The sequence below is a fragment of the Leucopleurus acutus genome, assembly GCF_964270905.1.
Source record: "Leucopleurus acutus genome assembly, chromosome: 2".
Lineage (NCBI taxonomy): Eukaryota > Metazoa > Chordata > Mammalia > Artiodactyla > Delphinidae > Leucopleurus > Leucopleurus acutus.
The window spans coordinates 184127869-184151325 of NC_139143.1; the positions used below are offsets into that span (position 1 = coordinate 184127869).

The 23457-nt window shown below is 43.0% G+C and overlaps 1 protein-coding gene across 8 annotated transcripts in view; it reads right to left on the reverse strand.

Annotated features, from left to right (window-relative positions):
• Positions 1-23457, reverse strand: part of VPS13D (vacuolar protein sorting 13 homolog D) — a 245178-nt gene that overhangs the window by 214186 nt on the left and 7535 nt on the right. For 6 of the 8 annotated variants that reach the window (XR_014326029.1, XM_082834548.1, XM_082834549.1 and 3 more), the window contains exons 1-13: positions 18720-18853; positions 15826-15942; positions 13009-13113; positions 11617-11787; positions 11098-11198; positions 10096-10264; positions 7765-7866; positions 7421-7622; positions 6151-6330; positions 4714-4844; positions 3422-3497; positions 2821-2991; positions 1675-1805 (exon numbers count right to left, since the gene is read on the reverse strand). Coding sequence is in view for 7 of the 8 variants with exons in the window: in XM_082834548.1 (XP_082690674.1) it covers positions 1675-1805; positions 2821-2991; positions 3422-3497; positions 4714-4844; positions 6151-6330; positions 7421-7622; positions 7765-7866; positions 10096-10264; positions 11098-11198; positions 11617-11787; positions 13009-13113; positions 15826-15849 (1563 nt within the window). In the remaining variant the exon portion in view is untranslated. Of the gene's footprint in view, positions 1-1674; positions 1806-2820; positions 2992-3421; positions 3498-4713; positions 4845-6150; positions 6331-7420; positions 7623-7764; positions 7867-10095; positions 10265-11097; positions 11199-11616; positions 11788-13008; positions 13114-15825; positions 15943-18719; positions 18854-18897; positions 19089-21097; positions 21176-23457 lie in introns of those variants that run through there. The other 2 variants (XM_082834553.1, XM_082834550.1) reach the window with 2 other exon arrangements.

The following is a 23457-nucleotide window of genomic DNA, read 5'->3' on the forward strand; positions in this document are numbered from 1 at the left end:
TTATACATATACATATATCCACTCTTTTTCAGACTCTTTTCCCATATGGGTCATTACAGGGTACTGAGTAGAGTTCCCTCTGCTATACAGTAGATGTTATTTATCTATTTTATATATAGTAGTGTGTATGTGTCAATCCCAATCTCCCAATTTATCCCTCTCCCCTATCTTTCCCCCCTGGTAACCAAGTTTGTTTTCTACATCTGTAACTCTATTTCTGTTTTGTAAATAAGTTCATTTGTACCATTTTTTTAGATTCCGCATATAAGTGATATCATATTTGTCTTTGTCTTCACTCAGTATGACAATCTCTAGGTCCATCCACGTTGCTGCAAATGGCACTATTTCATTCTTTTTTATGGCTGAGTAATATTCCATCGTATATATGTACCACATCTTCTTTATCCACTCCTCTATCGATGGACATTTAGGTTGCTTCCATGCTGTGACTATTGTAAACAGCGCTGCAATGAACACTGGGGTGCACGTATCTTTCCGAATTACGGTTTTCTCCAGATATATGCCCAGGAGTGGTATTGCTGGATCATATGGCATCTCTATTTTTAGTTTATTAAGGAACCTCCATACTGTTCTCCATAACGGTTGTACCAATTTATATTGCCACCAACAGTGCAGAGGGTTCCCTTTTCTCCACACCCTCTCCAGCATTTACTGTTTGTAGACTTTTTTGATGATGGCCATTCTGACTGGTGTGAGGTGATCCTTCACTGTAGTTTTGATTTGCATTTCTCTAATAATTAGTGATGTTTAGCATCTTTCCATGTGCTTTTTGGCCATCTGTATGTCTTCTCAGGAGAAATGTCTATTTAGATCTCCCACCCATTTTTTGATTGGGTTGTTCCTTTTTTTGATATTGAACTCCATGAGCTGTTTGTATATTTTGGAGATTAATCCCTTGTTCACTTCATTTGCAAATATTTTCTCCCATTCTGTGGGCTGTCTTTTCGTTTTGTTTATGGTTTCCTTTGCTGTGCAAAAGCTTTTTAGTTTAATTAGGTCCCATTTGTTTATTTTTGTTTTTATTTTCATTACCCTAGAAGGTAGATCAAAAAAGATATTGCTGCGATTTATGTCAGAGTGTTCTACCTATGTTTTCCTCTAAGAGTTTTATAGTGTCCAGTCTTACATTTAGGTCTTTAATCCACTTTGAGTTTATTTGTGTGTCTGGTGTTCAGAAACCCAGTTTTGCTGGACTGTTGAGATGGCTCTGGGCTCTCCCTTTCTACTTACGGCATCCTCATGTCAGCTGGTCACTTAGCATCACAAAGTGACCATCCTTCCCAGGAATTAAAACTGGGGCATCATTCCAATTGTTTTTCTTCTGCTAACAGTACATGAAAGGGGGTGTTCTTAAGTGAAATATTTACAAAATGTCAGGTCTAGAAAACGGAACAAAGATGAGTCTGGAGAGTGTTCCAAGATGGGTAAAAGGAAGAAATATGATCTCGTCTCAGTCATTTGTTTTTATTTATTAAACCCTGACTGTACAAGACATGGGATTTTATTTTTTGCTAACTGCTAAGTACTTCCTAGATTCAGTTCACTTAATCAGTGTAACTGATACAAGCATGTCTATCTATGTAGGTAAAGAACTTAGAAAAAACACCTTCCTCTTCCCCACCCCCAAAAAGAGTATTTACTACGCCTACTTACAATGAAATCACCCACTAGCAAACGATCAAGAGTTTGTCGGATTTCCGCCTTGGTCTGCATCTTCAGTCTGTTATATTGTCTTCGGGCAGCTTCAGCCACTCTCAACTCAAGTTCAGACTGATAACCAAAACCTGCGAGACGGGAAATATACAGGAGTCAGAATTTTCAAATGGCTGGGTGAAAGAAAGCACTGCAACTTCTATTCTCACCAGGGATTTCCAGCAAAGCTAGAACACAGTCTGTACAACAACAGTTCCTTACTCCAGCCTGACCTGCTGCCATACAGGGCAACCGGAATGAGGCGAAGATGGGCGAGAAAGGCACATCCTTTCAAAACATCCATGTGGAGAAAGGCAGTATGTGAGGGAAGGATACCTAAGTTACTAGAATTTCTAGAACCAGTTTCTGAAAGATTCCAAACTATATTTCAAAATTCTTAAAAGCATATTACACTGAAAGAGCAGTTGGAATTTAGAAGTAGTATGTGCCTTCTACATTCTATCACTGACAGAGCAATGAAGCCAAGATATTTATGGCCACTGTTTACATGAAAAGACTCAAAAAACTGGACCAAAAACTACAACAATTGTTATGAAGAGGGAGAGGCAGGATACATTTAGGAAAGTGCCACTGTTTTACTGACTTCCTTGTCAAACACAAGTGCTTCTTCTGCACATACTGTCTCAAATCTTTTTTGGGACCAAAGGAAGGCCTAAGTGAATCAATGATGACACAGGAGAGTGCAATGGTGAACCTTGGAATACTTAATGCTGCATGAAACAAGTAAAACAAACCACTGATCCTGTCATCTAGGAGGAAACTGAACATTCCTCCTAAATTCTCTGGCCTAAAATATCCTGGGTAGCCAAGGAAATCACTGTCCTCATGGAATGGGAAGCATTTTAAATGCATGCTAAATGAAGGCAAAGAAAGAGAAAATATGAAGGCTATTGATTCCTCTTGGAAGAGTAACTTTCCAAGGACATCCACTTTGATTCAGTAACTAAGGACAACCCTATCCACTTACTCTGCAGGCCTTCTCTACCACTACCAGGTCACCTGAATGTATAATAACCCTTGTCCCAGAAACGACAGGAAAGATGTCTTTAGAAAGTCACATAAGAGCAAACAAACAAAAAAGTTAACCTGAGGTATGAACCTTTCCCTTGTAGAAAAAGTCTGCTACTTTTTTAATAGCCTGGGGATTATATATGATGTTCAAGGGCCTCGTGTTGACATTCAGCCGCCTCTCAAAATGGCTGTGCACTGGATTTCTCTCATACAGCATCTCAAAAAATGGGTCATCTGGGTCTGCAGCTAAAGGAAAGAACCAGAGAAAGAAAATGGAACACAGCAAAATAATCATCTTATTCTTGATAACTGATAAGGACTTCTGGGAAAAAAAGACATTTTCTCAATTATTTTCCAATTAGTTCTCATTTATGAAAATTTTATAAAACAGAAAACCTAATAAGGATTGACTAATTGTCAATAGGACTCCTCAAACAGGACCAGGTTGTTGGACGCATTCCCAACACGTAAGTAACCCAGGACCCGGAGGCCCTGAGAGTTGCCCCAGTCACACATGGGTGGAGGGAGAGCATGAGGCAGTCTCCAAGTCAGACAGGGATCCACACAGCAAACCACTGGGCACAAGACAGGATACATTCCCTCTCTGCTGACCAAGACTACTAATCTATAATCATCGCATTTTGAAGAATGAGTTTAAGAACATATGACAATTTACCAGGGTAATGATCGCTTCTGTCTGCAGATGCTGTTTGGAGTCCAAAAGACTGTGAGACTCTGCCAACTTCTTTTTGCTGATAAACACACACAAAATGCAAAAAGGTCAGGGCGAGAGGGACCAATTCACTGTGCACACGCTCTCTCATGTCGTATGCTTTGGCATCACTCTTGCTTAGCACAGTCAGAATCAAAACTCGTCTGACACCAGGCGACTGTGGACTTGCAGGCTGAGCCCTTCAGTCTGTGCCTTTCCCCAGCCTGGTACGGGCAGTGCGCTACTCTGCACTCAGCACACTTAATGAACGACTGCTCAACAAGGACTGAGTGTGTACAGCTTTTCACACTTTCACTCTGCCCACCCACACTCTCCCCAGTGCCCCATGATAAAACATTATGAGAAGAATAAGGGGCTAAAGATTCAACTCTTCTGGGCTTCCCTGGTGGCGCAGTGGTTGAGAATCCACCTGTCAATGCAGGGCTCGAACACGGGTTCAAGCCCTGGCCTGGGAAGATTCCACATGCCATGGAGCAACTAAGCCCGTGCGCCACAACGACTGAGCCTGCGCTCTAGAGCCCGTGAGCCACAACTACTGAGCCTGCATGTCACAACTACTGAAGCTCGCGCGCCTAGCGCCTACGCTCCACAACAAAGAGAAGCCACCGCAATGAGAAGCCCGCACGCCGCAACGAAGAGTAGCCCCCGCTCGCCGCAACTAGAGAAAGCCCACATGCAGCAACGAAGACCCAACGCAGCCAAAAATAAATAAACAAACAAATTTATTTTTAAAAAAAAGATTCAACTATTCTGACCATCTTTTTGCCAACTTAGTAAGATCAAAGATCTTCTAGTCTAAAAAGAATATTATATATAAAAAATTACACCTATAGAGAAAACTTGTGGTGGTTCTTCTGTAACTCTGGAAACATGAGATGACCTATCAGTGACTGAGGGTCAGAATGAATGAAAATCACTGTCGGATACAGAGGACATTCAACATTGACCTTGAAATGCAGAAAATAGTGGTGCTGATAGCATTTTCTTCCAAATCAGAGCGACTATTCCAAGGTGGCTATAACACAGGGAGGGAAGAAGGCATTGCCATAAATCTCACCAACACTTGCTCTCTGACAAATTCAAAAAACTTATCTACCTCCAATTTGATTTTGATCAGCCTGTCTCAAAATGATCAAATGTCAGAATGAATCAAGTTAATACTACTTTTGTTGCCTAAAACAGACCACAATTCACAAACACCCTGGATGAATCAGCCATCCCACTGCTGTACGTACTGGATTAGGGAAGACCAGAAGAGGAAATAGAGTCCCTTCTGTGGCCAGGTCTCGAAGAAACAGTCCACCCAACCGGACTGAAAGCAAGGAGGAGTTTCTTCGAGGAAGAGATTCTGCTAGAAGTTTTACACCTACAGAAAATAAATGTTAAGAGTTATACTATGCCATCATAGCCTTAATTATTTTAAAAGTATAAGATATAATATTTTACAGAAGATTATCAGATATCATGAACTATTTCTCCTTGAAATTTGAACAAAATAACCCTATCTACATATTGTATGTCTATCTATATAAATCTATAAGGAGTATTAGAAGTTTCCCAACAGAATGAATTTTAAACAGAGCACTTTACAATTAAATTCAAGCAATCTGCTAGTTCACACTAAGTTTATGATTTCTCAGCTCTCAAGATTATAAAGTCAAAAACAAACTGTTTTTTTTTTTCTGGTCATTTGCCTTTAAACTACTGACAAGACACAGATAACTGGCTATTTTATGAACTGCAATAAATCTGTTTGTGAGAAGAGAAAACGAACATCTGGGTATTTATTTACATACCTTTAGTTCAAATTCAGAAAAAGAAGTCAAATACAGTCAATCTTCATTATTCGCAGACTCCATATTTACAAATTCGCCTATTCCCTAATATTTATTTGTAACCCCAAAATAATACTCACGGTGCTCTGCGGACATATGCAGAGCAGCCAAAAATTCGAGTCACCTGAAGCGCATGCTCCCAGCTGAAGATGAACATGGCAATGCTCTGCCTTCTTGTTTCAGCTCATACAAGTGCCCTTGTGTGGTCTATTTAGTGCCAGTTTTTTGCATTTTTGTGCTGTTCCTTGGTGATTTCGCTGTTTATAAGGGTCCCCAAGCACAGTGCTCAAGTGCTGTGCCTTACAGAGGAAATACATGTAGTAGACAAGCTTCACTCAGGCATGAGTTACACGCCGCTGGCCATGAGTTCAATTAATGAATCAACAACATATATTAAATAAGGTGGGGCTTCCCTGGTGGCGCAGTGGTTGAGAGTCCGCCTGCCGATGCAGGCGACACGGGTTTGTGCCCCGGTCCGGGAAGATCCCACATGCCGCGGAGCGGCTGGGCCCGTGAGCCATGGCCGCTAAGCCTGCGCATCCAGAGCCTGTGCTCCACAACAGGAGAGGCCACAACAGTGAGAGGCCCACGTACCAAAAAAATAACAAAATAAGGTGTCTTTAAACACACACACTCATAGGACAAGGTTATATACTGATCCGCTGACGAATGTGATGACCAGAGGCTTGCAGGCACCTAACCTTGTGTTTCCCCTCGGAGCCCGGAGTCAGTATTCACGCAACTTTCTAGAACATAACTACTGCAAATAATGAGACTCAAGTGGACACTCGTGCCCAGAGAGATACAGAGCATCAGGTGGCTCTCTGGGAGCAATACCTGAAAACTCAAGCTGCATGAAAGCACTCTGATTCATCTGGGCAGCTCCCAGCTCCTGGTGCAGCAGAGTCACGGTCCCTCGCTGTAGCTGTAAGTTCAGTTTGGCAAAGACATGGTCTCGCTTTGTGTACGTGTTCATACAAGAGGCGTCTGCAGTGGGGTCAAAAAACTCCTCGGAGCCTAAATGTGAGGAAAAAAAGACTTTAAGAAAACACATGGGAAAATTTAAAAAGCGCTGATCACAGTCATTATGACATTACTTAACTATTTTCCCCTTTCAGGGGAGAACTCCAAAGTCACGGGTGACTGTTTTATTCACCAATGGGAAACGACCCTAACTGTTTTATAAGGGCCCTGATCAACTTACTGTCAAATGAGGGACGATGCCAAATTCATGATAAAGTACACTATAAGGCAGCACTGCCCGATGCAGTGCACTGTCCGACACTGCACTGTCCTACACAGTGGCCACTAACCACAAGTGGCTTTGAGCACTGTGGCTCATGTGGCAAGTCAACTGAGGAAGTGAATTTTTTATTTTAGTTTAATAAATTTAAATAGCCATTTGTGACTACAGCTACCATACTGGACAGCCTGGGTGTAAAAGGTGGCTCCGGATTGGTATTCAAGCCTCCTCAGAGTTTAAAACTTTTGAACTTGTTCAGATTTAATTCTCTTACAATCACTGCCACTCAGATCGATCTGAAACCATATTAATATACAAATTCAGTAATGGAGTTGCAAACAAGTATCTCTTGAAACTTCCTCTCTCTGACTCTATAAACATGAGACAAACCGTTACCAATGTCTTTTTTTTTTTTTTTGGCTGTGTTGGGTCTCTGTTGCTGTGCACAGGCTTTCTCTAGTTGCAGTAAGCGGGGGCTACTCTTCGTTGCAGTGCACAGGTTTCACACTGAGGTGGCTTCTCTTTGTTGCAGAGCACAGGCTCTAGGCATGCGGGCTTCAGTAGTTGCAGCATGCAGGCTTCAGTAGTTGTGGCACGTGGGCTCTAGAGCGCAGGCTCAGTAGTTGTGGCGCACGGGCTTATCTGCTCAGCAGCATGTGGGATCTTCCCGGACCAGGGATCGAACCCATATCCCCTGCACTGGCAGGCGGATTTTTAACGACTGCACTGACTAAGGAAGTCCTTCTACTTTTTTTCTATTTGAAATATACCATGGGCCATTTCACAAATAACAGATGAATTATGAACCAAGGGTCTCCTTTCACTATAGCCGAGAAGGGCAAGTAAAGGCCAGCCCTGCCTTACCCAGGATCTCCTCAGGAGTCCAGTGTTCGTGCTGCTCTGCAGTCAGGCCCTCGACTGGTTTCCCTTCAGGGCTCTGCTGCCCATACCAGCCGCCCCAGCCAGGAAACCAGGACTGAAGGTACTGCAGCATCCCGCTGCCTCCGCTGGGTTCTGGGTCTCCAGGAGACTCTCCTGGAGAATACAACTGAGGCTCTCGTAAGCTCTGTGTCAATCAAAAATGAGCACATATGAGTACTCGAAGACAGAAACAGGAAGTGATACACCGCTGCTTATTCTCTGTCTGCCCACAGAGGCACTCAGAGCCTAATGGGTCAGAACACATCTTTTCACAGAGGATTTCCTACCTCTGCCAGTTCTTCCTGTTTGTGAAATCGTTCATGAACCAGTTCACGCAAAATCTTCAATTCCTCAAAGCTCTGTTCCTCTTCAATCCGACACACTTCCTCCTGTTTGGGTGAAAACAAACAAACAAAACAGGTATTATAGCTCCAGAGAAACGGGACACCTTCACAAACCAATCCAGTACTGTGAAGAAACCCAACTGGCCTCCAACGTTTCCCAACATTTCGAAGGCCAAGAAACAATGAAGATAAACAGTTAATTCCATAATTGCTATGTTTCTGGTTTAAAAAGCTTTTCCATATAACGCTGATAGATTCTACCTGGTCTCTGAGATGAGACTAATGGTAAGTACAGAGGGAGCAGACACAGTACTGAGTTGAAAATGGGAAATGAAGAACATGTGCTGCCAGAGTATCCCATGTTTGCACAGCAATGGCGGTTTACAAAGTGCCTTCACATGTGTTACCTCAATTGATTCAAGCTGGTGGCTAGTTATTATTCTTCCCACTTCAGATGAGGAAACTGAGGACCAAGTTTACAGAGTAAGTGTGTAGGCCTCCAGCTCCTTTTTTTTTTTTTTCTTCGGTACGCCGGCCTCTCACTGTTGTGGCCTCCCCTGTTGTGGAGCACAGGCTCCAGATGCGCAGGCCCAGCGGCCATGGCTCACGGGCCCAGCCGCTCCGCGGCATGTGGGATCCTCCCGGACCAGGGCACGAACGCGTGTCGCCTGCATCGGCAGGCGGACTCTCAACCACGGCGCCACCAGGGAAGCCCTCCTCCAGCTCCTTTATGTTTCATATGGGACATTACCAAGGAAGTGGTCATTTTCATTTGTTTCATGCTAGTTAGGAAAGAACAGCGGTGGCCAGCTACATGCAAAGATGCAAAAGAAAGCAGAGGTAGCTATCCTAAGCTGTCTCTTATACGCTACGATTAAGAAAGGATATTATATGTGTTTACTTGCTCACCTCAGTTGTAATTTAGATTTTTCTCTCCCTCCATGTCTTTGCCTGTGCCTTTAAGAAAACCATCCAAAACAAAAGGTCTGGTTTATTCCATCCTTTTCATAAGGTTTCTATGTCAGTAACCATGCCTGACACTGGTGAAAAAAGCACTAGCAAATTGAGTGGGTCATGCCCGGGGTGCTGGCAGAAGAGGTGAAAACACCCAGGGGTTCAGCACTGCCACTGGTTACCACAGTGGGGTGCTCTCATAGGCTGAATGTGTCCCCCCAAAATTCGTATGTTGAAGTCCTAACCCCCAGTGTGATGGGATTTGAAGGTGGCGCCCATGGGAGGTGAACAGGTTTATTAGATGAGGCGATGAGCATGGAACCATCATGATGGGATTAGTTGCCTTACAAGAAGGGGAAGGCAGACAGATCTCTCTCTACCCAGGAAAGGCCAAGTGAGCACACAGTGAGCAGGCGGCCACCCACAAGCCAGGAGGCTGGTCTTCCCCAAGAACCGAATCTGCCAGCACCTTAATCATGGACTTTTCAAGCCTCCAGAATTGTTAAGAAATAAATGTCTATTGTTTAAGCCCCTCAGTCTGTGGCATGTTGTTATAGGAGCCCGAGCTAAGACAGGTGCTAAAGGGAAGCTTAGAAGGATTTCCTAAAGAAAGAGTGAATTAAGAGATAGTACGCAAGCCAAAATACCGGAAACAGTCTAAATTGCTATTATAAAAACTGATTCTCACAAAACCGAAACAAATCAAGGAGGAGACACTCCCTACTGCCTTCCCCCAGGAGACAGAGGCAGATTAGAGCAGGGAGGGAGCTTCACACCAGGGCTCCAGGACTGCTGGTTCTAAGGGTCTCTGGTCCTGCAGGTAGCTAAAACAGAAGCTTGCCTTCACCCCTACTTCACACCCTCGGCCTAGCCTCTACCTCCAAAACCCCAAGCTCAATCAAGTCTATTGGGATTAGGGAAAATGTGGGCCAAAGTCTACAGAGATTAGTTATAGACTTTGCAAGAAAAGAATTAGGATCAGGTGTTGAAGAGACCTGAGTGACTAGATGGAATGTCTCTCTGGGCCCCGCACGGAGAGCTGGGGGGGGCGGGGAGTGGGTAGGCCTGGCAGGACCACGGCCCCTTTCTCTTCCTCCCACCCCATGGCCCAGCTCTCCTCAAGCAACAGAAGGTGCTTCCTGCCAAGGCAAAGCTGGGCCTTCCAAGAAGCTCTCACCCTAATAAGACCGACTTTATCCTGTAAAACTATGATCCCGAACAAAGACTTTACTTCTTCACAGGTTCCCTTTTCTTCAGCCTTTGAGAGACATCCTTACCCTCTGACTGGAGACGAGAAATGAGAGACAACAGCCTCCTCACCTTGTCGTCTGCAGACAGCAAGCCTCCTTTCAACTTGGTAAAGTATTTGTCAGTGTAGGACACGGCATCGCGGGCCCGGCGCAACAGGAAGTCCCACGTGCAGCGCGTCCTCTGCTCCCGGATCTCATGCAGGTTGGCATTCAAAGCAAAATACCACCACTCTCGGCAGCTGAAACAGTTCATAACCACCTAGTTATTTACAATAAAAGCGATGAAAATGCTATTGACCCAGAGCAATCCACAACACACCACTCCCCTTCTGAGACATCTCTTCTCTTGTCAGCCATCTGTTTATGCCTCAAACTCAAATAATATTAGGCGAACCTCAACATATGTGGAAAGTTGATCTACTGGATCCTCAGTTTATGCACCGATTATAACACATTACTCTATTGGTCTGAATCACCCATAACATCAGCCCCTACCACAGAAAATCAAGTGGTGGCTATACAGTAAATACCATCGTAAGATAATCAGCAAGGATTTGACTATTAAAGATTTTAAATGGAATATTTCAAGGAAGACTGGAAATACACAGCATCTAAAAAAAGTTTTAATATATTGACTCGTCAAGTTTAGCACATCTACATAAAAAAAGATTTATTTTTGCTATAGATGTTATCAAGTGTACTATATAAATGCTGACCAAACAACTTAGGAGAAAAGACACAGGGAAGTAGGTTCAAGAGTGCTGCAAAGTATTTACCACACAATCAGAGCCCACCAGAGCAACGCCAGTCTCCTTACTAAATGAGGCTGAGAGGACCTCCTGAATTCCACTACGCTCGACCTAAGAGTAAACCCGCGACACCAAAGAGATATACAGTAGCATGTCAATGATGATAAACAACAGAAATGGCATTTTAAAGCCCAGAAAAGTCGACTGTACTTTTATCTCCAACCATGTGTAAAAGACAGTGAGGCATATTTCTGATCTAGGTCCAAAAAAAGAACATGCTAGAAAATGCATTTCAGACACAACACTTAATCGACAAGCCTTACTTCTCAGATACGGGCACTTTGGGTTTCCATTTTCGGAACTTCAACTGCCTCTCCTTTCGTTCCAGCTCCTTGAGGAATTCCATGATTTGCCGGTATTGCAACTTTTTATTAGAGGTTAAGAGACACTAGGTTAGAATTGGTTTGTTTCTTTTGCTCAGTTAAGACATATACGTCACAGGAACAAGTCAAATTAGTCAACCCACTGAGCTGAAATCCAGTGCAAACTGCAAGGCTAAACTCTGGCACCAAGTGTCAACGTCTCTCTGAACAGTCAGTAAAGTACGTAAATTTACTGTCTCTCTTGTACTCTTTGTTCAGCACTTAAAATATCAAATCAAAACTAACCTGAGACCCACCCAATCCGACTGTATAAAGACAGTGGGTTCTCCACCCACCACAGCCTAGTCTCATGCACGCTTCCTTTCCCACGAGGGGACCTCGAAGTATCCAGACCCTTCTATCAACACGCTTCCTTCACCCCAGTTACCAGTCCGAGAGTTACAGGGAGAAACAGGGAACCTGAGAGAGTTTCAAGGGAATGGTCTCCAGATGAATATCACATTCAATACGGGGAGTGTGCCGAGACCTCAGAGGCTCTTTAGAGCAGTTTCTCTTCAGAAGAGCAGACGCGCACACAGGCTCCAAGATGTAGTGATGATTTCGACTCTCCTTGCTCTTGTCCATGGCCTCCTGAGTGTCACAAGAATGGCTGTCATCATAGCAAATGTTTTCAGGATCAAGTCACCTGTTGGAATGCTGTCTAATCTACAGCATGTTATATCAGAATCCAAAAGCAGGATAAAACTGGGAATCTAAAGCTCTCTAGCATTTTAAAATTTTTATTTATATTTCTTACAGGTAATACACGAGGTGTATTTTAAACCATCCACCTGGTTTAAAATTTAAAAGGCAAAAAAAGTGCAACTTCTCCTTCCGACTCCCATCCTCCAGCCACCCAGTTACCCTACTCACAGGCAACCAATGACACCAGTTTCTTATGTACTCCACCAGAAGCATTCTGTACACAGTCAGCCAAATGCTAATTTTCTGGTTTTTTAAACCATTCTTACACAAATGGCATATATATGCTCTTTTATCTTGTTTTTTAAACTTAATACTGTATCTTAGAGACTATTACGTATTCATCATAAAGATCTTTGCCTTTATTTTTATAGTTGCATACTGTTCTACTGTATGGGTGCACAGTATTTATTTAATCAAATTAGCAAAACAAAAACCATTCTGCACAACAGCATGCAAGCCAAAGATAATCGTGGCTGAGGGAAATATGAGTCCTTTTTCTCCATTTCACTTAAACCACCTACAATTTCTTTACAAAAAGATTAAACTGAGTTTTTTAAAATATCCTTCACAAACAGTAATACTTTATATCCAATGATTTATAATGACTTTCTAAGTATTTCTCAAAGGAATGCCACCGAAGGTGAAATTTCAACGCAAAATGTTGTAAGAAAGCTCTTCTTTAAGAACCAGATCTGGTGCTTCATTCATTCAAAATCTGGATGCTTAGTACACTGGTGGCTAAGAGAGTGGAGAACGCTAATATGGTAAGTGCATGCAGTGGAATACCATGTAATAGTCAGAAGCAATGAAGCAGAAGTATAAGCAGCAATACTGATCAATCTTAAAAACACAGATTTAAGTGAAAAAAAGCAAACAAAGAAATCAATAATACACTATAAATGTAAAACATACACAAATCCCTATATATTGTTCAGAGTTACAGACACAGCAAGTACCTCAAGCATACATACTTGAGAGCGAATGCCTACACAGGGAGAGGGGGTGGGAATGGGAACAGAGACACAGAGAACAAAACCTTATGTGGCAACAATACTACACCACTTTACTGCCGTGCTGTGTTATAACAAAGCCCTGCCACAATCATACCTGTAACTCCACCTGAGGCAAATCCCCCAATAAAGTGCAATCGACATCCCAATAGATGCTAAACTCTGCCACATCTAACTGCTTTTTCCGCATTAACTTCTGTACCTGAGGGAAGACAGGGAAGAAAATAAGATGATTCTTTATTCACAAACTTACCCATTCATTCAACAGGCCATTTGTGAGGAATCATGCACCGGGTGCTTTGCATGGTGCTGAGGATACAAAACTGAATGAAAACATGGTTACAGAGTTCAGAATCTAACTAACTGGAAAGACAAACATGCAAATAATTTTAATTAAGCAGAGGGAAGCAGAGGAAGAATATATGAGATGCCACGAGCAAACAAACAGAAAAAGTCACTGTGCAGATGAATATCAAAAGATGTGTATGTTTCAGACAAAGGATGGGAAGGAGGGACTGGGACACATTTCAAGGAGTGGGGCCAACGACACAAAAGGCCTGACAGCTGCAGAGGACGGCGAGCACATCTGTGTAACTGCAGCACTATGCTCAGGGATGGGGCAGTATCGGCTCACGTGTATGGACACACACTTGAAGTGAGGAGCTAGTTAAGTGTTGAGGAATGTAGGTTGGAACGTTACTAGGTGTACTAGGTTGAATAGTCCCCCCCGCACTCCCCAAAATTCATGTCGTCCCAGAACCTGTGAATGAGACCTTACTTGGAAATAGGGTCTTTGCAGATGTAATCAAATTAAAATGAGGTCATACTGGATTGGGTTGGGCTCTAATCTAATCACTGGTGTCCTTATAAGAAGAGAAAACAGACACATGGGGAAGAAGGCCATATGAAGATGGAGGCGGAGACTGGAGTGATGTATCCACAAGCCAAGGAACACCAAGGCATCCGCCAGAAGCAAGGAGAGAGGCATGGGACAGTCTCTCCCTCAGAGCCTCCAGGGCGAACCAACCTTACCAACACCTTGATTTTGGACTCAGGCCTCCAGAACTAAGGAAAATAAATCTCTGTTGTTTTAAGCCATCTAGTTTGTGGTGATTTACTATCATAGCCCTAGGAAACAAATACAATAAGAAGTCTGTCATATTAAGGAGTCTGGACATCATACTTGAAGGGACTTGGAGCCACTGAGGGTTCTGACGCAGGCATGCACACCAGGACCCGGTATGGGTTTTAGAAACAGAACTCTAGCAACAGTGCGAAGTGGAGCTTCCCCCGACGGAGTCATGGGTGTGTCAAGATAATGAGCAAGTTTATACGATCGAGTTACATTTTAGGAATACAGCGACCCTTGAACAACATGGGAGTTAAGGGCGCCGACCCTCCGTGAAGTGGAAAATCCACGTATAACTTTATAGTCAGCCCTCCGTATTCGAGGTACTACATCCAAGGATCATGTAATACTGTGGTATGTATTTAGTGAAAGAAATCTGCATCTAAGTGGACCTGCACAGTTCAAACCCATGTTGTTCGAGGGTCCACTGTATTCGGTTACTCTGAGCTAAGCACCTCCAGCCCCAAGCAGCCACATCCATTTGCCCCAGTGTCCTGTACAAATACCATGATCCTTCTCTGTGTGCCGTGACGTGGGAAAGGTTGAGAAGCATTGGCACAGAACGAATCAAGAGCCTAGGATGGAAGCAAGGAGGTCACGGACGTCAGGACTTTACTGAGCAAGGCAGAAGCTGGCAGGATCCTGAACTCAGACAGTCGCGGTGAGGATAAGCGTAAGAGCCACATTTGACACGTTTTGTGGGAAAAACTGGCAGGACACTGTGACCAAATGCATATGGAAACTGAGGAATAAGAAGTGAAGGGATGAGCACAGGCTTCTAGGGACTAGCGTCATGGGTAAGAACGCGTGCTCTGAAGCAGGGCTGGCAAACCTGTTCTGTAAAGGGCCAGAGAGCAAACATTTAGGCTTTGGGGGCCATTCGTTCTCTGCTGCAGCTACTCAGCTTTGCCACGGCAGCACAAAAGCAGCCTTAACAACATGTAAATGAACGGGCGTGGCAGTGATGCACTAAGTCTTAATTTACAAAAGTAGGCGGGGCAGATTTGGCCCCCAGGCCACAGTTTGCCAACCCCTGATCTACAGCGGTGCACCTGGGCTCCAGACCCAAGCCCACCACTCACTCATCCTTCTGCTCCTCAGCGTCCTCGGCTGTAGTGCAAGGATAACAGTGGTGGAGGTTACTGGGAATTCAATGAGATAAGTCATGTGAAGCACTAACAGCAGTGCTTGGCACATAGAAGGGCTCTAACGATGTCAGTTTTCATATGTGTGTTTGTAACATTCGGTAACATGTTAGAGAATGAAGGAAAACAGCTGGTTTCAGGGAGTGAAATGGGTAGGTGGAATATAATGGGATCATTTTGATTATAACGAGCCTAAATACCACAGAGGCGTCCCATAGGTAGTTAGAGACCTTGAATCTGAAGGTCAGAAGAGGGGTGGAGAATGGCCCTTGGAGATGCGGGTGCCATCGGCAAATATTCCCAGGAGGCTGCCGAAACTATGAAACAGAATGAGCATACCCCGAGAGTGCATGTAATGTAAGAAGAAAATCAAAGATAAGATCCTTTCTGCACCTCAGTTTCTTCGTGTACAAAATGTGCCAACGTTTAATGGATGAATTAAATAAGAACAGGTCAGAAGAAATTAACTGTTTCCCTATTTCAGCAAAGGAGACAAGAGACATCCATCCACACCCTCCAAAGAACATGGAGAAGAAGATCGTGGTCTCATTTAGCTAACACAAAAGGACACAAGGCAGAGCCCTAAATGCTCCAGACCGAGCGCTTTCTTCCCAGTTTGCAGTCGTTATTTCATACTCACAGGCTCGTTCACAGCATTCTGCATGGACACATTCTTAATGCAGACGCCAAACGCAAAAGGATGGGAAGGATTGGTAATACCATCTTCAAAGCGCAAATGGACATCTTGAATTTTTAACTGCAGCGGGAAAAAAAAAACACATTTAGACAACTGCTGCAGGTAGAATACCACAGGCAGGAGTCTACTTAAGTAATCCACAGCAGGCATTTTACACAAACGCATAGTTTATGTCACACACACACCCGATAATCTAACTGGACATGAATGACACTTCCTTGTGATCAGTGCCTTCTCAAGAAGAGAGTTACAATACTTTCATCAAACCGTTTCAGAAAACACCTTAAACACTGAAATAAAGTAGTACCATTGTATCTAGATAACTGTCCCTCCCTCTCTTATGATATCTTAATCTTGCCTCTGTGTCCTCAAACCTGGACACAGGAACACCAGCAGGGCATTTCCATTTTGACCTTATTTATTACCCCTTGCCCCTATAGTGGGGCTACAGAAAAAGCACTCTGCTTCAATGAATTAAAAAATAATAACAGAAAGTGAAAAGACAACCCATAGAATGCGAGAAAATATTTGCAAATCATATATCTGATGATAAGGGACTAAAATCCAGGATATATAAAGAACTCTTACTACTCAATAGTTAAAAATAAATACTTTTTTTTTAATGGAAATGGGATTTGGACAGACATTTCTCCAAAAGAGATACAAATGGCCAATAGGCACATGAAAAGATGCTCAACAACATTAACCATTAAGGAAACGCAAATCAAAACCACACTGAGATTTCACTTCACACCCACTAATATGGCCGCTATTAAAAGACAGACAGTAACAAATCCTGATCAGGATGTGGAAAAATTGAAATGTTCACACATTACTGGTGAAACTGTAAAATAGTTCCTCAAAAAATTTAACATATAGTTACCATAAGACTCAACAATTCCACTCTTGGGCATATACTCAAGAGAACTGAAAACATACGTTCACACAAAACCATACACATGACTGTTTATAGCAGCAATATTCCTTATAGCCAAAAAGTGGAAACAACCCAAATGTCCATCAACTGACAAACGGATAAACAAAATGTGGTCTATCATGAGAACTGCAAAAACTCTAGGTATGAGCACTCCATTCAAACGCCTACCCTAAGAGACCCTACCAAATTTTAACATAGGCTTCTAGCAGCCTAAGGCTGAGTCCCCAGGACATTCCATCCCCTTCCTGAGTTCCCATCTAGAAAAGCTCAGGGCTGTGTGTTCTAGCCGACGCCTGACAAGAGCACACCCGACCCCCTTCTTAGAGCATTTACCAAAAAGGGCTTCCAACTGCGAACGCTTTCTCTGTCCCTATGTGATGTGTCTCCTACAACTCAAGGACCTAAATGCCACTCCCTGGAAATGGAATCATCAGGAAGGACGGAGCCTCTGTCTCCCCTCTCTCTGGGAGGACAGAAGCCCAGCTAGCGGACACAGCTGGCCTAATCATATCTACACTGACCAACCCTTTGTAATTTTTCATCTGAGCCCTCTCCCCACCCCCACTCCGTCCCCATTCTCCCTTTAAAAGGCCTGGTCACCTCTGTACAAACTGGAATGGGGTTCTGCTCCTTCCCCTACTGTCAGAAGTCACTGAATAAAGTCTGTTTTCACCACTTTAACTTTACTCCAGCTTTGTTTATCTTTGGCAATCCATCCAATGGAATATATTATTCAGTCATAAGAAGAATAAAGTCCTGATACATGCCACAACGTGGATGAACCTTGAAAGCATTATGCTAAAAGGCCAGTACAGCCCACTGATGTGAAATGTCCAGACTAGGCAAATCCACAAAGTGGATTAGTGGTTGTAGGGGGCTGGAGGGCGAGGGGAATTGGAAGTGGCTACTAGTTGGGTATGATGAAAATGTTCTGGAATTAGACAGTGGTGATCGATGCCCAACCTTGTAAATATACCAAAAACACTAGACTGTACACTTTAAAAGTGTGAACTTTACAGTATGTGAACTAAATCTCAATAAAGCTATTATTAAAAAATAAAATAAAAATAATGAGGAATTTTTTTAAAAATCAATGACAGCTAAAATAGATAAATAAATAAATAACTGCCTGGAAAAGATTTCAAAGCAGTCACCTCAAACGTACTGATCTTTTCCCCCAATGTTATCAAAGTTATGAATCCAGCAACCTCAGCCTGTATTTTGGGGGGAAGTGGGACACCTTAAAAACATGTGGCCTGTGTCACTTTGGTACTGCAAGAAAACCCTGGAGGTAAGAAGCATGGGCTAACACTTACGACACACTGAAAATTAGTGTGAACCCTGCTCTAGTTTTTGAGGACAAACAAAACAATAATTAAAGCAGAAAAGAGGGCCGACAGCCCTAGCACTGAAACTCAACCAACTGCCTCCAGACACATCAGTGAGAGCAAGTATCTTACTGGGCTGTTCACAGTGCACTACGGAATCAACTGGAAACCACATCCAACCCCCCTCATTGTACAGATGAAGAAACTGAGACTAAGAGATTAAGTGATTTAGTCATGAAGACTCAGGTGACCTGGCTTCTTGGGAGGTAAATCCTTCAGCAAGTAGGGTTCCGATATTCGTAAAGAAAATGAAGTGAAATGTCAATGAAATGAAAACTCCTACTCACACTAACTGAAGCAAGAAAAACCTGTGTCTGCCCAGAGCTGGACTCGCTTTTCAGGTTTTCCCTCTGGCACCGCCTATGAAAAGGCACACATGAGCAATCAGCGCTCTCCGCAGACACCCTGTTATCAGTTAAACCCACAGGAAACAGCAACCACGGACGTGAAATGCACTTAAGCCTGAGCGATCCCTTCTGTGTTCATACTTTATAAAAGCCATTAGGACTTACTTCAATATTCTCCACAATTCTCGTAACTACCGAGGCAGTAACTGAATACCAGTAGGACTCCCCTTTCTGCTGGCGTTCGTTCTACAAAGGAAAGAGCCGGTGTTAGCAGAATCTAGTGCTTCACTCATTTCAAGTCTCACCACCACCACTCTCATGGCCAAAAGGATTTCTGCCTTGCCTTCCACTTTTCCTCCAGGGCTTGAAGGAGAGCTTTCTTGCGTTCCCTTTCCAACAGCTTCTCCTTTTCATCATTGAAATCCTGTATTTTTTCAGGGGCTCCAATTAAGTGAAGGCTGGAGATGGAGATCACCCAAGGGTCCACATGGGGGCGATAGAAGGGAATCTGAAGGGTTACCTTCCCAATTAAGCCTGTGAAAAGGAAAGTCTTGTTAACTGTCTGCACACATTTTTAAATTCTATTTTTCTGTATTCTAGTTTTCTTTAAGGAGTATTATTACCATTTACTTTTTAATTTAAGAAAACAAGTAGCAAGTTTTCGTACATGTGAAACAAACATTAGTGGGCTGAGATCTGTAAGAACGAGGCATAATAAAGCAGAAGATGGAAAAAGGTCAGTGTAACTTTTTCACATCTAATGCAACATCTCCCTCTGGAAAATACCTCTTCCCCAACAGGACTACATCGTAAACTTCCCTGGGGTGTCTTTTCTTCCCATGGCACCTGTACTAGACCGTGGGCACACACTCATCTCTTGTTCATTATTAATTAGCTGGTTGATAGGTACTTATTGGGAGTTACCAGACTCAGCAATATGCCCAATCTTGAACACAGCAACCGAAACGTAGGTCACGTTGCAGTGGTACTCTATCGAGAAAGAATTCTGATTCTTCATGAGAACTCGGGCTGATGGGAAAGCTATAAATGGCCTGGTAGAATTGTGACACTTATTTCCCAAGTTCTACCATTTCTCAAAGATCCACACAGCCCAACTAACAGTCTACCTCTGAAAGCAACACATGTTATCAGACTGTTATCATTACTGTCTAAGATCTAGAATTCGAGCAGGATCGATGTGTTATATTTAAGATAACAGAGTATCATTAACACCAAAAGATCAACTGTGTAATCCAGTAACAGATGAAGAAATCTTACAACAAATAATGAAAAAATATTTTAATTTTGACTTTATAAAAATGAAAGTTTTTTACATTTAATAAAATTTATATTATAACTGAAACCATACACCAATTTTCACAACAAAGAATTTTAACAATAATTAGTGTACAGTTGCAATTCTAACCTAAATTAATTGGGAGGACACAGCAAAATATAACTTCTGTTACATTTTATTTTTGCAGAACAAGCATAAAAAGGGTCACTTTTGCCAAAATATTAGAAAACATCAATTTTCCCTAAGAGCCTCTCTTAATCCTTTGATAGTCAAATAAGAACTCTCTTGGAAGTATCCACTGTTTCATCATTCTTGAGAGTTTCTTTCAGATTCTAACTTGTCAGTGCCTTTGCTTGTGATTCTGGCAGTTCACCTATGACCTGAATTGACTTCAAGAAAGCCTAAATCTCTTGCAAGATTTCTATTTTATTTCACCTAGCAACTGATTTGCATTGTACTTGCACTTTATTGTAACATAAGTACCCTCAAAATAAGGGAAAGACTGACTGATATCAACAGGCTTGTTCAATGACGAACAGTGTCTAAAGAGGGACTAATTTTATAAGTGGTCACTTAATACAGAATATTTTTATTCCGTGTTAATTCTTGTTTCCTTACCAAATCTAGTAACTGCAAGACTCCAATAATAACTGCAAACATCGACTGAGTGTGCCGGGCACTGTTCTAGTCATTTTAATGCACTAACTCAGGTATTCCTCTCAACAAACCTATGATATAGGTACTAGTATTATCCCATCCTAAGATGAGGATGCACTCACAGAGTGGTTAGGGAACCTCCCCAAGGTCACACAGCCAGAAAATGGCAGATATGGAATAGAAACGCAAGCATACAGTTCCAGAGCCCACCTTTCATTCAATAGAGTAAACTGTCTCTTAGTAATATGAATTCTCTGAAAATAAGAACCCCCTGTATCTAGGATGGAAGTTCTCAGACTTCAGTAAACATAAGAATCACCTGGGGTGCTTATTAAAGATGCAGGTTCAACAACACTCCCTCAGAGACTCTGATTCAGTAAGTCTGGGGGCCACCTGACCTCCCCACCACCACCCCCAAGATCATCCTGATACTAGTGGCCTAGAGACCACACTTGAAGACTGATCTAAACTCTATCCTTCCAACCCTGCCTCTTCCTGGTCCAACAGAGCCAAACTCAAGGGCTCTCAGTTTTCACGTCCCAATCGATAAAAGACTCAAAACTGCCTCCCACTCCCTTGTTCCACATACCAGCTTTGACTTCAAATGGTAATTCCAGTTCTTTCAAGGCATCTTTCTTTAAAGGCAAGTTTTCTAATTCAACAGCACCTAAAAAATAAAAATACCATAACATGTTCATCCAACAAATGCAGCAGTTGCCTGTTGTGTGCAAATCAATGAAGGGTAAAGGGAGAGTTTCACATCTAGACCCAGGCTATACCAATGTGCATTCTCTGTACTAATTTCCTGACCAGCCCACTGACATGTAAATAACAGCTGAAGCTTACCAGCAGATGAAGGATTTAGGCAGGGATCTAACTCTAATGAGCCAGATAGTAAATATCTCAGGACTTATCCTGTCTACTGTATATTCTCCTTTTGTTTTGTTTCTTTACAAGCCTTTAAAAATGGAAAAGCCATTCTCAGCTAGCAGGGGGATCTGGCCAGTTGGCCGGTTTACAGACCCCTAGTTTAGGCTACTATTCCACCAGAGGACCATTAACATCTGAATCACCTAGGATGAAATGCAGGCTCCTGGGTCTGAAACAGAAATTTGCAATTTTTAACAAGCTCTCCTTACCCACCGCCCTCCCCCTCCCCCAAAATGGGTGTATTCCATACCACGTCAGAGAGCCACTGTAAAGTTGGTCATCAAGAGGAATTTATACTCTCTCCTCTGGAAAGCCCCCTCTGCAGGTTCTCCTCTGCACCCTCACTCGCAGGTGTAATAACCAGTCAGAGAGCAAAGGCATGAACAGGACCACCGCTGAAGGTCCTTTTCAGACCCAGTTTCTATAATTACTTAAATCCAAAAGCACAAGATGACTCCAAAGCGGACTGAAGGATTAGTCACAAGGGTGCAGCTAGATCTCTCTCTCTCCCAGCTATGGAAATCAACCCTTTACACATACTGGGTTGGCCAAAAAGTGCATTCGGGTTTTTATGGAAAAACCCGAATGCACTTTTTGGCCAACCCAGTACATACTGATCCCTCCCCTGCGCCTAAGGCACTGTGCTGGCCACTGGGAATAAAAACAAAGGCAGGCAGGGTCCCCATCTCCAAAGTGCTGGGGAAACAGCCGTTTTATAAAGTTGTTCATTTGTGCAACACAAGTCAATTTCTGAGTCACTTAAATCTGTCTGAAATGTATTCTCAAGAACTGGGAGTACAGACAACAACCACCCAGCAACCATTAACTGGTAAGAGAACCCAGAAGAAAGGAGAGCAAGTCTTTTCCTCCAAAGACACACTAATACAAGAAACTTAATTATTTTCCCCTTTGAATGATTAAGACTTGTGCATTGGCATCTAAAGAAGTATTCAAAGCTAGCATTTTGGCAGATTCTGAGCAAATGCACCCAACTTATTTTTCAGACTTTTGCAAGAACATCTATTCACATGGGGCTCCACTTACCTTAAGACTTAACAAAAGGAGAAGCTAATAATCCCAGAGAGCCCAGAAACAACCCTATATCCACACTTGGGGAGAAAATGAGCATAAGGGGGCAAAAACATGAGACACATTCCTTATCAGGTGAAACCGACTTAAAGGGAGGAAAGTATATAACTTGTGAAGAGCAACGTTTGCAATCTGAATCATCCGCCCTATTTTTCAATACCCAAATCTGTCACAAAGGCAGACGGCCCCAGGTTTCCATGGCTGCTGTACAGAGTGGAGAAGTGGAAAGAACTGCAGGCAATCCATGCAATGAAAAATTAAAGAAGCTGAAGCACAGACAGCAAAGGAGGTGGTCTAGAAAGGAGAGGACACACAGAAAAGAATGAGGAGAAATGGCAGCCTATAGCAAGTAAAAAACAAGGGAATCAGGGACTTCCCTGGTGGCCCAGTGGGTAAGACTCCGCACTCCCAATGCAGGGGGCCCGGGTTCGATCTCTGGTCGGGGAATTAGATCCCGCATGCATGCTGCAACTAAGAGTCCTCATGCCACAACTAAGAAGTCCACATGCCACAACTGAAAAAAAAAAGATCCCATGTGCCGCAACTAAGACCCAGCACAGCCAAAAATAAATATTTTTTTAAAAAGGGTAATCAGGCAAAACACAGATCAAAGGCTTCCTACTTCCCCACCCACTCATATGTACCCACAACTGGCCCTGCGGGAAAAGGTCCCTCCAAGGGACCAGGCCACAAAGCGCCCAGCTAGGGGAGCGCCTCATGGATAATAATGCTTGCTGGCTTCCAGACAGATAATGTGCAGACTTAGTTACGGATGGCTCTCTCATCCAAAAATTCCTTACCTCAGGTTAACAAGAAATCTAGTCACTAGCCGGGGTGAATTTAGAGTAATACCTAATGACTACTCAATCTTCCTTCCTCAGCTCTAGGGAAGCCAACCTCATTTAAAGGGCCAACCTGAGGTTCAGAGCT